The 15,410-nt window shown below is 43.9% G+C and overlaps 1 protein-coding gene across 1 annotated transcript in view; it reads right to left on the reverse strand.

Moving 5' to 3' along the window:
- The window catches only part of LOC140196872 (semaphorin-4F-like), a 164,883-nt gene that overhangs the window by 57,864 nt on the left and 91,609 nt on the right, over window positions 1–15,410 (reverse strand). The window contains exons 4-5 of the mRNA XM_072256766.1: window positions 6,936–7,034; window positions 3,795–3,903 (exon numbers count right to left, since the gene is read on the reverse strand). Of these exons, the coding sequence (XP_072112867.1) occupies window positions 3,795–3,903; window positions 6,936–7,034 (208 nt within the window). The remainder of the gene's footprint in view (window positions 1–3,794; window positions 3,904–6,935; window positions 7,035–15,410) is intronic.

Genomic DNA, 15,410 nt, shown 5'->3' on the forward strand with positions numbered 1-15,410 from the left:
GAAAGGAGAGGGGGGAGAGAGGGGAAGGGAGAGTGGAGGGGGGGAGAGAGAGGGGGGAGAGGGGGGAGAGGGGGGAGAGGGGGGAGAGGGGGGAGAGGGGGGAGAGGGGGGAGAGGGGGGAGAGGGGGGAGAGGGGGGAGAGGGGGGAGAGGGGGGAGAGGGGGGAGAGGGGGGAGAGGGGGGAGAGGGGGGAGAGAGGGAGAGACCGAGAATTTTGGCAGTGTGCAGGAACACCGGGATCTTGGGATCCTTCAAAGTTGCCGCACAAGTTGATAGGGTGGTTCACAAGGCATGTGGAGTGTTAGCCTTCATCAGTTGGGAGACTGAGTTCAAGGGCCACAAGGTAATGTTACAGCTCTATAAAATTCTGGTTAGACCACACTTGGAATAGAGAGCAGGTCTCATGAGGATACATTGCGTGAGGTATGAACTTTTCTCTTTGGAGAGAAAGATGATCTGACATGTCTTGGTAGAGGTGTACAAGATGATAAGAGGCACAGATCAAGTGGACAGTCAGAGACTTTTTCCCAGGTAGAAAATGACTGAGACGAGGAGGCCCAATTTTAAGGTGAATGGAGGAAAGTATAGGAGAGAATGTCATAGGTAGGTTTGTTACACAGAGAGTGGTGGTTGTGTGGAATTTGCTACCGGGGTGATGGTAGCGGCAGATACATTAAGGACATCAAGCAGCAGTAAATCAAGGCAACTGGACTTGCTGTGTTGTCTAAAAGACATTTCACCACTCATCCGAGAGGCTTCTTCAGTTCTGATCCATGGTGGGTCATCTTCCAGCTTATAATCTCTGTGAGTTGTTTAAAGGTATAGCAATCACACGAGGGTTGTTAAGAGTTGAGAGCATCTGTCGACAGGAATAAAGAATCGATGCTTTGGGCCAAAATGAAGGGTCATGGTCCAAAAGCTTGACTGTTAATTCCTTTCCTCAGATGCTGTCTGACCTGCTGAGTTCCTCCAGCATTTTGTTTGGGTTTCTCAACGTGAATGTGGACAGCTAATCTTGGAACATTTGTACATTTTGAATAATTTATTTCAGTCATTTGAATCTTGTGAGGAAACAGCAGGAGACAGAGAGTTCAGGAGAGAGTTACAAAGGGTCTCTGTATTGTGATGCCACAGGTAAGGGTGGGTGTGAATGTGGTCTAAATTTAAATGATCATAGAACATCTAATTTTAGCAACTAAAATTATTTAATGAACTGAGGTAAATAATTAACACTAAATGAATTAAATAACTACAACTAAACTAATTAATATGAGAATGATAGGTCAGGAAATAAATTGCTGAGACATGTGGGAATTTGTGGACACTTTTGTCCGAAGTGACTCCAGACTGAGGAAATATTCAGATCTGGGCTGAGACTGGACATCCAAGTTGCAGGCACTGAGGGACAGCAGGAGAGAGTAAGTCAATTGAATCATTTGTTTTGGGAGATTAACACATCAAAGTTCAAAGTAAATTTATTATCAAAGTACACGTATGTCAGCTCCACCACGGATGGTTCCAAGCCCGGATATTGAGGGAGGAGGGTTGATCACCCCATTCTGTAAAAAAAACAGTATGACAGAAACGACAACAGAAGCTCCAAAGATCTCATCCCCAGGAGAGGAAAGGTCTTCAATGGGCTAAAAGCCAGGGACAACTTGGGAGACACAGGATACAGGACTCTGGCAAGCCTATGCCCCATAGGGTTGGTGAGCTAAGAAGCAGACATGCATGGTACCATATACTACCCCGAGATTCACTTTCTTGCAGGCATTCATAGAAGAACAAAGAAATACAATAGAATTAATGAGAAACAACACACAAAGACTGACATCCATTGTGTAAAAGACAAACAATGTAATCACAACTTATAATAATAACTAATAACTTTTGAGTTTAACTCAGTCTGATTATTTACACAGGCACAATCAAGTGGCAAACATCATTCACCAAAATCCTGTTTTAAAATACAAACTTATAAAAGATACCATACCTTACTATAAATACAAGTCTGATCCAGTATTAGAGTCAGATTCCTACAAATTATATTACAACTGATCCATTATTACAAACAGGACTATCTGGATATAATATTACAAGATAAACAAGCAAGAAAAGCTTACTGAATAGATATAGCCATTCCAAACACACACAATGTACAGAAATCAATAAGTGAAACACACCAGAATTGAAAGACTATGGAACATGAACAGGGTATACATTGTCCCGATAGTAATATCTACAACTGGTATCATCCCACAGTCACCACACAATAGCATTAAACAATTAGGGCTACCCAGCAATATCTATGTAAATCTCCAGAAAGCCACAATACTGAACACCACTAGAATCGTCCAAAAGTTCCTAGCAATTGAGAAACGAGTGTGCTTGGTTAATAATAATAGTAATAATAATAATAGTAATAATAATAGTAGTAATAATAATAGTAATAATAATAAGAGGAAGCACTTTATTGATCCCGAGCAGGAAATTCATTATGCTCGTACCAGCTTGAGCTGAGAAAAAAATAAAAATAATAAAAAATAAATAAGCAATAAATATCAAGAACATAAATTGTAGAGTCCTTGAAAATGAGATTGTTGGTCATAGGATCAGTTCAGTGTTGAGGTGAGTGAAGTTATCCACGCTGGTTCAGGAGCCTGATGGTTGTTGGATAATAACTGTTCCTGAGTCTGGCTGTGTGGAAACTGAGGCTCCTGTCCCTGCTTCCTGATGTTGTGCAAGTATCATTGAATTTCAAGTCTGGCCACCATCATGTCTCATAGGCAAAATCAGTACTAGTAGAAGCAATGACCACTGCATGCACTGTACAAATTTGCCATTTTTATTGATTTAAGTTGATAAAATATTTCAATTTGCCCCTATATTTTTTATTTCACTGGATTGAAACCTATTGAATTTTGAAAGGTCTGGATAGAGTGGATGTGAAGAGGATGTTTGCTATGGTGAGGGGGTCTATTCCAGAGGGCACAGCTTCAGAAGAGAGGGATGTCCATTTGGAACACTGATGAGGAGCAGTTTCTTTCGCCAGAGTGTGATTATGTACAGTTTTCATAAATTCTATTGTATTTCTTTATTTTCCTGTAAATAGCCGCAAGAAAATAAATCTCAGGGTTGTATATGCTGATGTCTATGTACTTTGATGATAAATTTACTTTGACTTTGACTTCAGTGCAGCTCTCACATTCACCGTTTTGTATCAGGTCTCAGTAATACTTCCAATCTTCACTTCACAGCTCTATCATCTTCCTTTGCTTTTCTCCCTCTCACACACACATCCTCTCAATCTCTCTCCCCCCTCTCTCCCTCACCTTCTTTCCATCTGGCTCCCTCTCACTCTCCCCTTTCCCTCCAGCTCCCTCTTTCCCTCGAGTGCCCCCTCACTCTCTCACCCTCTTTCCCTCCAGCTTCCACTCCCTCTCTCCCCTTTCCCTCTCCTTCACCCTCTTTCCCTCTACCCCTCCCACATTCCTCCCTGTCCCCTTCCTTCCCCTCACCATCTGTTCCACACACAACAGGATCACCACAGTAACCTTGGCTTCATCCTATTAAACATACTTCCTGCATCCTATCCTTCACTCCACTCCACCGCCTCTGCGCTCAAAACCTCACTTCAACTCTCTCTCCCGCTCTTTCCATATACCGTCGGGCAGTCACAGCTATCTCCAATTTTATTTCCGAATTCTAGCATCATCAATTTTTTTGTGCGAGTTAGCTGTTTCAATATAAAAAAAAGTAGTCAGCCCAGTAGTGCTCCAACTCAGGTCATGTACCTGCCAAAGTTGCTGCAAAGGGATGTGTCGGCTCAAATGGACACCTTCCTCGGCCATTTTCCATTCCGGTAATTCTGCTCTCCGGTGCGTCGAATGAATCAAAGACGTTCTGAAATACAAGATTGCATATTGCTGTTAAGTAAAGTTAAAAAACCGTTTTAAAGTAAATTCATTTTTGAAGTACAGTACATTTATGTCACTATACACAACCCTGAGATTTATTTTCTTGCAGGCATTCACAGTAAATACAAGAAACACAACAGAATCAATGAAAAAACACCCCCAACAGGACAAACAACCAGTGTACAAAAGACATCAAACTGCAAATACAAAAAGAAATAAAATAATAGTAGTAATAAATAAGCAATAAATATTGAGAACATAGGGTGAAGAGTCCTTGAAAGGCAGAGGACAATTAGATTAGATTAGATTCAGCTTTATTGTCATTGTGCCGAGTACAGATACAAAGCCAATGAAATGCATTTAGCATCTGACCAGAAATGCAAAGAATAGTATTATTTACAAAATAACTGCGAATAAAAAAAGTGCTACAGCACACAAATATAAAAGTACTGAGACAGTACAATACGGATGCAATACTGCTTAGCGCTGTGATGTGAGGTTCAGCAGGGTCACAGCCTCAGGGAAGAAGCTCTTCCTGTGCCTGCTGGTGCGGGAGCGGAGGCTCCTGTAGCGCCTACCGGATGGGAGGAGAGTAAAAAATCCATGGTTAGGGTGAGATGCATCCCTGATAATGCTTTTCGCCCTGCCCAGGCAGCGTTTATGGTAGATGTTCTCAATGGTGGGCAGTTGGGTGCCGATAATCCGCTGGGCAGTTTTCACCACAGGCTGGAGTACTTTGCGGTCTGATACGGGACAATTGCCATACCACACTGAGATGCAGTTGGTGAGTATGCTCTCAATGGTACAGCGGTAAAAGTCCGTCAGTATCCTGGACAGAGGTGAGCTTTCTTCATGCACCACAGGAAATAAATGCGCTGTTGCACCTTTTTGATCAAGATGGAGGAGTTCAGGGACCAGGTGAGATCCTCGGAAATGTGGACACCAAGGAATTTGAAGCTTGATACACGCTCCACTACAGTTCTGTTGACGTAGATGGGGATGTGAGTGTGACTCCTGGCATGCCTGAAGTCCAGAATGATCTCCTTGGTCTTCTGGGTGTTAAGGGCCAGAATGTTGTCGGAACACCACGCAGCCAGATGCTGGACCTCATCCCTGTAGGCCGTCTCATCATCCCCTCTGATCAGACCAACCACCGTGGTGTCGTGATTATGGAGTTAGAATCATGTACAGGAACGCAGTCATAGGTGAAAAGGGAGTACAGAAGAGGACTAAAGCACACAGCAAACAATTTTGAGGAGAAGTTGAGGACAAAAATACTTAAGGAGAAGCCAGATCCCAACGATCCTACATTTTAGGTTTAATGGAGGTGATTTTGGATTCATTCCAGCAAATGGTCTCAGGTGGGTTGCAGACTTTGATCTTTTAGAAAGGACGCTGAAATCATTTCAACCTATTTTATTATTTGTACCGCAACTGAAAGAAATTAGGAAATGTGTTTCCTGCCTCGGAAAAGGCTATTTCAGCTGGGTGAATGAAAAGGCACTTTGAAGCAACAGATGACAGACAGTACGCTCAGTGCCCACTTTACTTGGTACAGGAGTGGAACCTGGCGTGGTCTTGTGCTGCTGTAGCCTGCCCACTTTAAGGTGCACTCAGTGATGGTCCTCTGCACACCACTGTTGTAACGTGTAGTTATTTGAGTTACTGTCACCTTCCTGTCAGCTTGAACCAGCACTGTACTCCCTCTGTAGCTTTTATACTTTATTCTGCATTGTTATTTCTTCACTTTGAAGGAATCTCAGAACTGATCCCTATGGAACCGACCACCAGGCAGAATACACTCGATCTACTAAAACTCTCTTCATTCTGTAGGCAAACCAATTCCAAATCCACACAGCCTTGGAACCCATGCCTCATGACTTCTCTAATGAGCCCACCATGGGGAACCTTGTCAAACGTCTTACTAAAATCCATGAGCACCATATACATCTTGCTGGTGATGGACAATGAAGTTCCCATCCACAGAACACAGTCAATTCTTTCTGTCCCTCTCCACTCTTGCCAAAGGTTCTTGTTCACCATCTGAAGGAGGGTGGTAGAGGGTAATCAGGAAAAGGGTTCCTTGCCCAAATTAGACCTTATACCACGAGAATTCATGGGGAGTCAATGTGGAAGATTCCACTTGCCACGCAGTCTCATCCTACCGGAAGGACAAGATCTACCCAGGAACTGCAAGGGAAGAATCTCGAATAGTCTGCAAAGCATCATTCTGTAGGTAAAACTATGTCAGGCTGTTGCCCATTGTCCCACAGATCTGCCAATTTAGGTGCAAGAATTTACAAGGTCCACAGTTCTTGCAGCGATGTTGGTGTATCTGTTTTCAGTGCCTGTATTGATGCTAGTAGTCCATGACGTTTTATTCCTTCTGTGTTTAAGTAAGACCACAAGAATCAAGCCACTTGATCCATCGAATCTGCTCCACCATTCCATCATGACTGATTTATTATCCCTCTCAACCCCATTCTCCTGCCTTCTCCCTGTAACCTCTGATGCCCTTACTAACCAAGAACCGATCAACCTACATACCGAATGACTTGGCCTCCACAGTCATCCGGGGCAATGAATACCACAGATTCATGACACTCTGGTTAAAGAAATTCATCCTCATCTTTGTTCTAAAGGGACGTCCCTCTGTCCTGAGGATGTGCCCTCTGGTCCTAGACTCCTCCAATACAGAAAACATCCTCTCCACCTCTACTCTATTGAGGCCTTTCAATATTTAGTAGGTTTCAATGTGATCCACTCTCATTCTTCTAAGCTCCAGCAAGTACAGGCCCATGTAATGGTGCTACTAGGTGGCTAGCTACCCCTTAGAGGCAGAAACCAGCCAAGCACACGAGTACGAGAAAGTATTAATCCATTTACCAAGAGACAAAAACCATTAGAGTATCTTTAAAGCACTTAGTACGGACAGGAAAGGAAATATATTAACGTGGGAAATAAAGTTCAAAAGCAGTTTTGGCCGGGGTTCACAAAGCATTAATAAACGACACTTACGATAAACGCATAATGCGGGTCAAAGGCGTAGGTCCCACAGGCAAAGAGATGCGTCTCATTCCAGACTTCCAGGATTCGAATATAATTGTTACATTTAGCCTACACCAAAGACAAAAGGAAGTCAGTCAATAATAGCCACACGGTTACAGAACACTACAGCAGAGAAACAGGCCCTTCAGCCCATCCTGTTTATGCTGAGCCATTAATCTGCCTAGTCCGAGCAATCTGCTACCGAACCACAGCACCTCCATGTCCCTCCCATCCATGTACCTATCCAAGTTTCTTTTAAATGTTCAAATCGACCCTGTATCTACCATTAGCACTGGCAGCTCGTTCCACTACTCTCAGTTCCCCTTCAGGTTCCCCTTAAACTTTTTACCTTTTCACCCTTAACCCATGCCCTCTACTTGTAGTCTCACCCGACTTCAGTGGAAAAAGCCCATTTGCTTTTACCCTATCAATACATTTCATAATTTTGTATAGCTCTTTCAAATCTCCCGTCATTCTTCTACACTTTAGGGAATAAAGTTGTAACCTGTTAAACCTTTCCCTATGTTGACTATCTCTAATCAGTCCACATCTATCCAAATATTCATGTATCTGCTCCCTTAGAATACCTTCCAATAACTTTCCCACTACTGATATCAGGCTCACTGGCCAGTAATTTACATGCATTACATGCAATTACTGGCATAATTTACATATTACTATTTAACTATTTATGGTTCTATTACTATTATTATTTATGAAGCAACTGTAACGAAAACCAATTTCCCCCAGGATTAATAAAGTATGACTAATACTATGACTATGACTAATTTCCTGTTTTATTCTTAGAGCCCTCCTTAAACAACAGAACAATTCTCCATCACCTCACCCATGGCTAAAATTGTTGTAAATATCTCTGCTAGGGCCACTGCAATTTCTGCACTATCCTCCTGTAGGGTCCAATGGAACACCTCATCAGGCCTTGGGAATTTATCCACCCTGATTTGCCCCGAGACAGCAAACACCTCCTCTGTAATCCATATTCTGTCCATGACATCACTGCTGCTTTGCCTCACATCTATAGACTCTGTGTCTGTCCCCCAAGTAAATACAGATGCAAAAAATCTGTTGAAGAACTCCCCCAGCTCTTTCGGTTCCATGCATAGATTACCACTTTGACCTTCCAGAGGATCAATTTGGTCCCTTGCAATCCTTTTGCTCTGAACATATCTGTAGAAACCCTCAGGATTGTCCTTCGTCTTGTCCGCTATAACCTCATATCTTCCTTCAGTCCTCCTGTGTTCTCTTGCATTTCTTGTACTTTATTACCTTTTTTCTTCCTATCTGCCTGTAAGTATCTCCTTTTTTTCCTCAACCAGGGCCTCAATATCTCTTGCAAACCAAGGTTTCCTAAATCCATAATCCTTGCCTTTTATTCTGACAGGAACATACGAACCTAACCTCCCAAAATTTCACCTTTGAAGGCTTCCCAATTACTAAAGCAACACATACAAAATGCTGGAGGAACTCAGCAGATCAGCCAGCATCTATGGAAATGAATAGCCAGTCAATGTTTTGAGCTGAGACCCTTCGGGACTGATGGAGGAAGGGGGAAGATGCCAGAATACAAAGGCGAGGGGTTGTGAAGGAGGCTAGCTGGAAGGTGAAATCGGGGGTGGGGGGGGGGAGAGGTAAGATCAAGAGCTGGAGAAGGAATCGAGTTTGAGAGGAGAGTGGACCATGGAAGAGAGGGAAGGAGGAGGAAGTACCAGGGGAGATGATAGGCCAGTGAGAAGAGATCAAAGGTCAGAGTGGGGAATAGACGAGGTGGGTGGGGGGGGGGGGGGGAAGAGAGTTTGTTTACCAGAAGGAGAAATTGATATTCATGCCATCACATTGGAGGCTACCCAGAATATCGTCAAGTACCCCGTGACGGGGATAAAGAAACCAGCAGAAATAGAAACCACTTTGGAGTCTCGTATTGCTATAAACTACTAATATTTATTAGTAACTACGCAATACAGTAATATCAATGTAAATAAATCACACAGGTTAGCAATGAATATATATAAAAGTACATAAATCAGTAAGTGTGGAAATGTATGTATGATAGCCAAGCTTCTTTAAGTCTAGGGGTAAAAAGATACAGTCTTACGATGTTGAGTCAAGTTCAGTTCAGTTCGTGGTTATTTAGTTGAGTAGTGATGGAGAGAGAGAGAGAGAGAGAGAGAGAAAGAGAGAGAGAGACAGACACACACACACACAGAGACAGAGACAGAGAGAGAGAGAATGATTTGAGTCTTCAGGTGAGCTGATGCCGTCGATCTTCTCGTTGTCCTCCGAAATCCTTTACAAGTCACCGACTGTGACTTTAACCAGGGGGACCGGTTTTCCTGTGGTGGGGCTATCACCCCAGCAAGGGTGGACACAGACAACTCCCCACCCTTCAACCCCTTCTTCACCGCTGGAATAGCAATTTGGATTGATCCGCCTGACCGATCCTCCAAAACCCACTTTCTCTGCAGGCACAACAATGCTCATTCAGTGTCCAGATCATGTGTCTGAGGTCTGTATCATCTGACCTCCCATTTATTTCACCAGGCTGAGCATCACCTGTCATTCAAAGAGTCCCTCCTTCCTTTGTCTGTGAAGAAATGTACAAGCAGGCAACCTTGAAGAAATATTAACAACCGGCTGAAAATCATAACATCGGGTGTCCATTAAATAACACCGCCTTCAGTCACCATAGCAACTTACGAGCTGCTCGGTGCTGTCTCCAACTCCAAACTCAGTAAAAATCCAAAGTTACTTCCAATGCCTTAAAGTGACAGTCCAACCGTCAAATCTTGGTCTCTCTCTCTCTCTTTTCAAAAGCAACATATCGGTGGTAAATAACTCTGTCTCTCTCTCCTTTCCAAACAAACCATCAATGATAAATGTCTCTCTCCAAACAGTTAATAGGGGCACTCCTGGACCCCTTCACAATATAAAGTATTGCTCCTCCACCCTGAGGATGGCCTCATCTTGGCACAAGAGGAGGTCATGGACCAACACATCAGAATAGGAATGGAAATAGGAATTAAAATGTTTGGCCACCTGGAGGGCACGCTTGGGTCAGATGGTGCGGAGGTGCTCAACAAAGCAGTGCCCCAATTTACAACAGGTCTCACCAATGTACAGGCCACAGCAATGGGAGCCACAGGGCCAGACTCCTGATCACTGTGGCTTTCCTCTGCTAGGTCACCCCCCCTCCAAACAATATCCAAAGTGGTATACTCGTTTTTGAGTGCGCTGGCCACAGGGGCGTTCTGCACTGGCTAATCTAGAAATCAAACCACTGAACAGGAAAATTCATGATACTTCTCATCCCAAGTCCTGATGCAGAGATGAGGAGGAATTTCTTTAGCAAGAGGATGGTGAATCTGTGGAATTCATTGCCACAGATAGCTGTGCAGGCCAAGTCATTTAAAGAGCAGGTGTCAACGGTTACAGGGAGAATGGCATAGAGAAGGATAATAAATTGGCTACGATGGAATGGTGGAGCAGACTCGATAGGATGAATGGTCTAATCATGGTCCTATGTCTTATTGTAGACTAGAGTCTCGACCTAAAACATCGACAATCACTTTGCCTCCACAGATGCTTCACAAACCTCCGAGTCCCTTCAGGAGTATTTTCTCTTGCGATCCTAGCACCTGCAAGGTTCAAGCTTATTTCTGGTGTGTTCATCAAAACGCTCAGTGAAATGTGCCGGGGCAGCCCGCAAGGATCGCCAAACATTGCAGTGCTAACACAGCATGTCCACCATGTTCAGCAGAACATCGCAGAACACAACAAGCAACAAACAATAACAGCAAAACCAGCCCCGTTATAAACACACACACACACACACACACACACCACCCCCCCCCGAATGTTTTACAACAGAGGAGGCAACTATTTGACCAGTTCTCAGAATATTCAGAATCAAATCAGGTTTAATATCACTGGCATATGTCGTGAAATCTGTTAATATGTGGCAGCAGTACATTGCAATACACAATAATAAAAACAGTGAATTACAATAAGTATATATATTTAAAAAGCTAAACTAAATAAGTAGTGCAAAAAGAGAGGGAAAAAATGTAGGGAGGTGGTGTTTCATAAGTTCAAAACAATTCCATACATCCCAGTCTCACACTTACATCCGTGGCATTGGAAAGGGTCCAGAAGAGATTCAAGAGAATGATCCTGGGAATGAAAGGGTTAATGTATAACAAACATTTGATGGCTCTGGGCCTGTACTCACTGGAGTTTAGAAGAATGGTGGGGGGGGGGGGATCTCACTGAAAGATACTGCATATTGAAAGGCCCAGATAGAGCGGACATTTCCTACAGCGGGGGAATCTAGGACCAGAGGGCACAGCCTCCAAATAGGTCACCCTTTTGTAACAGAGATGATGAGGAATTTCTTTAGCCAGATGGTAGTAAGTCTGTGGAATTCATTGCCACAGATTTGCTGTGGAGACCAAGTCATTGAGTATATTGAAGACAGGGGTCAATAGGTTCTTGATTAGTCGGGGTATCAAAGGTTACGGGGGAGAAAGCAGGAGAGTGGAGTTGAGGGGATAATAAATAAGCCATAGCGGAATGGTGGGGAAGACTTGATGGGCTGAATGGCCTAATTCTATCCTGTGCCTTATGCTCCCATGGTCTCAATTCTAATACCCAACGAAAACTTCCCCACATCTGACCTGAAAGATAATTATCGCAGACATTTGATGTGGAGTTTGGTCTTGCTTCTGAGAAACAAGTAGAGAAGAAGCCCCTGCTTCTGATGGTGCAGGAAAGCCGCAGGTCTCTTTCCCACATTTTCCTTTCATGGAATTCAGACTGCGCAATCCAAGAATATTCTTTCCTCAATCATCCGGATCAGACACCACCAGAGTTAAAATTAGGAGCTGTGTCACATGGGAACTGACTAACCAATGAAAGCAAACATATCCCAAAACTATTTAAATTCTATGCGTTTCTGCTCCAAGCCATATTCTTAGTGACTGAGTCTCTCTTTTCCCCAGCCTTTCACCTATAATTAATAAAAAGGACTTTGTTCATGTGGCCTTAATCTGCTAATAAGCTCAAATTTTAACTGTTTCTTTTCTCCCGCAAAGTGGAAAGCATTCCAATTATACCGATTTTGTCATTTTCCTTTTTTCTGTCACACCTTTCTTGCGCCGTAAACAGATTGCACTTCAGTGAATAATAGAGCTATTATGGGAAAATGTCCCTATTGTTCCCTTGTCACAGCGTCCACAATGAAAGCATTTGTTAAAAGCTGCAGTATCTTCCTCACTTGCCTTACTGCGACCATGAAATGACAGAACATCTCCTGATCAAATGAATCATGAATCACTGTACAAAAGGAATGCTCATCATTGAACCACATCTAACCTTAAAAATAAATTGGAAGTAATTAGATTCCCACATTTTTCAGATTCCACTCACTACTAACTGTTATCAGTTTTGCCTTGATGGCCTGTTGAAACGGCAGCTCTTTATATATATATATTTATCTATGTGGGACTGGAAAAAGAACCACGTGGCCCAATACCATATGAGAAGCATTTGATGGCTCTGAGCCTGTGCTTGCTGGAATTTAGAAGACGGGAGGTGGGGGGGGAGGTGGAATCTCCTTGAAGCCTAATTCATTCACTGAAAGCTATCGAATGTTGCAAGGCCTAGATAGAGTAGATGTGGAGGTGACACGAGGACACAAACTCAGAGTAGAAGGACGTCCATTTAGAGTGGAGATGAGAAGGAATCTCTTTAGCTAAAGGATGGTGAATCTGTGGAATTCGTTGCCACAGACGGTGGCGGTGGAGGCGGAGCTCAAGTCATTGGGTGGATTTAAAGCAGAGGCTGATCGGCTCTCGATCAGTCAGGGCACGAGAGGTCTCGGGGAGAAGGCAGGAAAACGGGATTGAGAGGGAAATGGATCAACCGTGATCAAATGACAAGAGCAGACTCGATGGGCTGAATGGCATAATTATGCTCCATTATCTTCTGGTCTAATATATGGCTTCACCCAGACAGCTCGTAACACTCAGTAACTTCCACCTTCTACTTCCAAAACAAAACTAACACTTTCCATTTACTATGGTCACCCTTGACTGGTTCTGATACCTCGGCAGACAGTCCACACAAATTCTCTTGAACTTCTATGTCTGAGTTGTTGGAAGTGCTCTGACAGGGTGTATCTCAGGCTGCTCTGTTCTTGACCGAGTGAACCTGCAGAGAGGTCATCACAGTTTTTCCCCCACTTCTTTCCACTCAGCCCACCTTCACAGTGCGTTGCTTCAGGAAGACCTTCCCTGGGAGAAGGCACAGAAGCTTGAACGTCCAGACACTCAGGAGGAGCAGGAGCCTTCTCCTTCATTGTTATCTGACCCCGGAACCAATCACCTCTTTCACATCCCACAGTACATGGGAGTTACTGTAGCACAGCTGCTAACACGACGCCATTAGAGCTCGGGGTGTTTCGGAGTCGAGTTCAATCCCGGCGTCCTCTGTACATCCTCCCAGTCTATTGCATGGGTTTCCTCCGGGTGCTCCTGTGTCCTCCCACAGTCCAAAGACATACTGAGTTAGGCTAATTGGTCATTGTAAACTGTCCCGTGATTAGGTTAGGGTTAACTGGGTTTATCAGAGGTTGCTGGGGCAGTGTGACTCAAAGGGCCTGAAGGGCCCACTCTGAGATGTATCGTTAAATAAAATAAATAACTAAACCCACTTAGTTGCACTCGTACAAAATGCTGGAAGAACTCAGCAGGTCAGGCAGCAGCTTATAGAGGGGAATAAACAGTTAACACTTCAGGCCGAGACCCTGCATCAGAAGCCAAAATAAGAAGCTGGGGGTGGGTGGAGGAGCACAAGCTGGTAACGCTCTAGGAAGGGAGACATGAGATTCCGCATATTGCTGGGAGGTAGGTGGGTCGGGGAAAGGGAATGATTTAAGCAGCTAGGAGGTGAGAGGTGGAAGAGGTATCGGGCTGATTAAAGTTCAAACGTTCGAAGTAAATTCATTATCGAGGTATGTATACGTCACCATATACAACCCTGAGTTTCATTTTATTGCGGGCATACTCAATAAATCCATAATAGAATAATAACTATTGAAAAAACAATGAAAGACCACACCAACTTGGGTGTTTAACCAATGCGTAAAAAACAACAAACTCTCCAAATACAAAAGGTAAGAAATAATAATAAATAAATAAGCAATAAATATCAAGAACGTGAGATGATGGGTTCTTGAAAGCCAGTCCAGAGGTTTTGGGAAGTGGAGTTGAGTGAAGTTATCACCTCTGGCTGAACAGCCTGATGGTTGAGAGGTAATAACTGTTCCTGAACCTGGTGGTGTGAGTCCTCAGGCTTCTGTACCTTCTTCCTGATGGCAGCAGTGGGAAGGGAGCACGTCCTGGACGGTGGGGGCTCCTGATGATAGATGCTGCTTTCCTGTGACAGTGTTTCACGTGGATGTGCTCATTGATGGGGAGATCACTGTAAATGGACCTGTGATTAGGCTTGGGTTACACAGCCGAGTCGCTGACCCGTGCAGCTTGTTGGGCTGCGCCGCACTGTATCTCTAAATAAACAGACAGACATAAAGAATGCAGTTGACGTGGTTAGTGAACTTGCAGATGACACCAAAATTGGTGGTGTACTGGAAAGTGAAGGCGGCTAATTAAGATTGGAACAGAATCCAGCTCAAATTGGGAGAGTGGATCAAAGATTGGCAGCTTCCAGGTGCTCCGCTTTCTCCCCTCATTCCAAAGACATACCAGTTAGAAGGTTCATTAGTCTTTATATACTATTGTGCAAAAGTCTTAGGCATATATATATTATAGCAAAGGTGTCTAAGACTTTTGCACAATATTAACGTAACCTTACAGCATAGTACTGCTGCCTCAAAAAAACAAATTCCATGACACAAATTTCATGACATATGTGAGTGATGATAAACCTGATTCTGATCTGGGTCTCTATTGTGGACTGAGAGTGGGAAGGGGGCAGGACGAGGGGAATCATGGCTGGGAAAAGGGGAAGGGAGAGGGGAGGGGAGGGAACAGGAAGCACTGCAGAGACATTTCGTAATGATCAATAAACCAATTGTTCGGAATCATGGTGTCTCAGAGCTGGGTGTGTCTGCACATGCACCACCCCTCCTCACCCCCGGCACTCCTTTTTTGCCACCTGTCCCACACCCCTCCTGCAGCGCTCCACCCCCATCATTCCCAACGTCCTTTGCTCCCCCGCCAGATTTACAAACTTGCTCTCTGCTTCATGTTGACAAATACAGGTACTGTGCAAAACCCCTAGGCACCTGTGCCTCAGACTATAAGTTGTCCTAGAGTTTATGCACTGGTTTCTGGACAGTGTGGCCCATGGGCCAGAGGGCCTGTTGCGTGCTGCATCTCTAAATAAATAAATACATACATACTTATTACT

Source organism: Mobula birostris, chromosome 4 (assembly GCF_030028105.1).
Source record: "Mobula birostris isolate sMobBir1 chromosome 4, sMobBir1.hap1, whole genome shotgun sequence".
Taxonomy (NCBI): Eukaryota; Metazoa; Chordata; class Chondrichthyes; order Myliobatiformes; family Myliobatidae; genus Mobula; species Mobula birostris.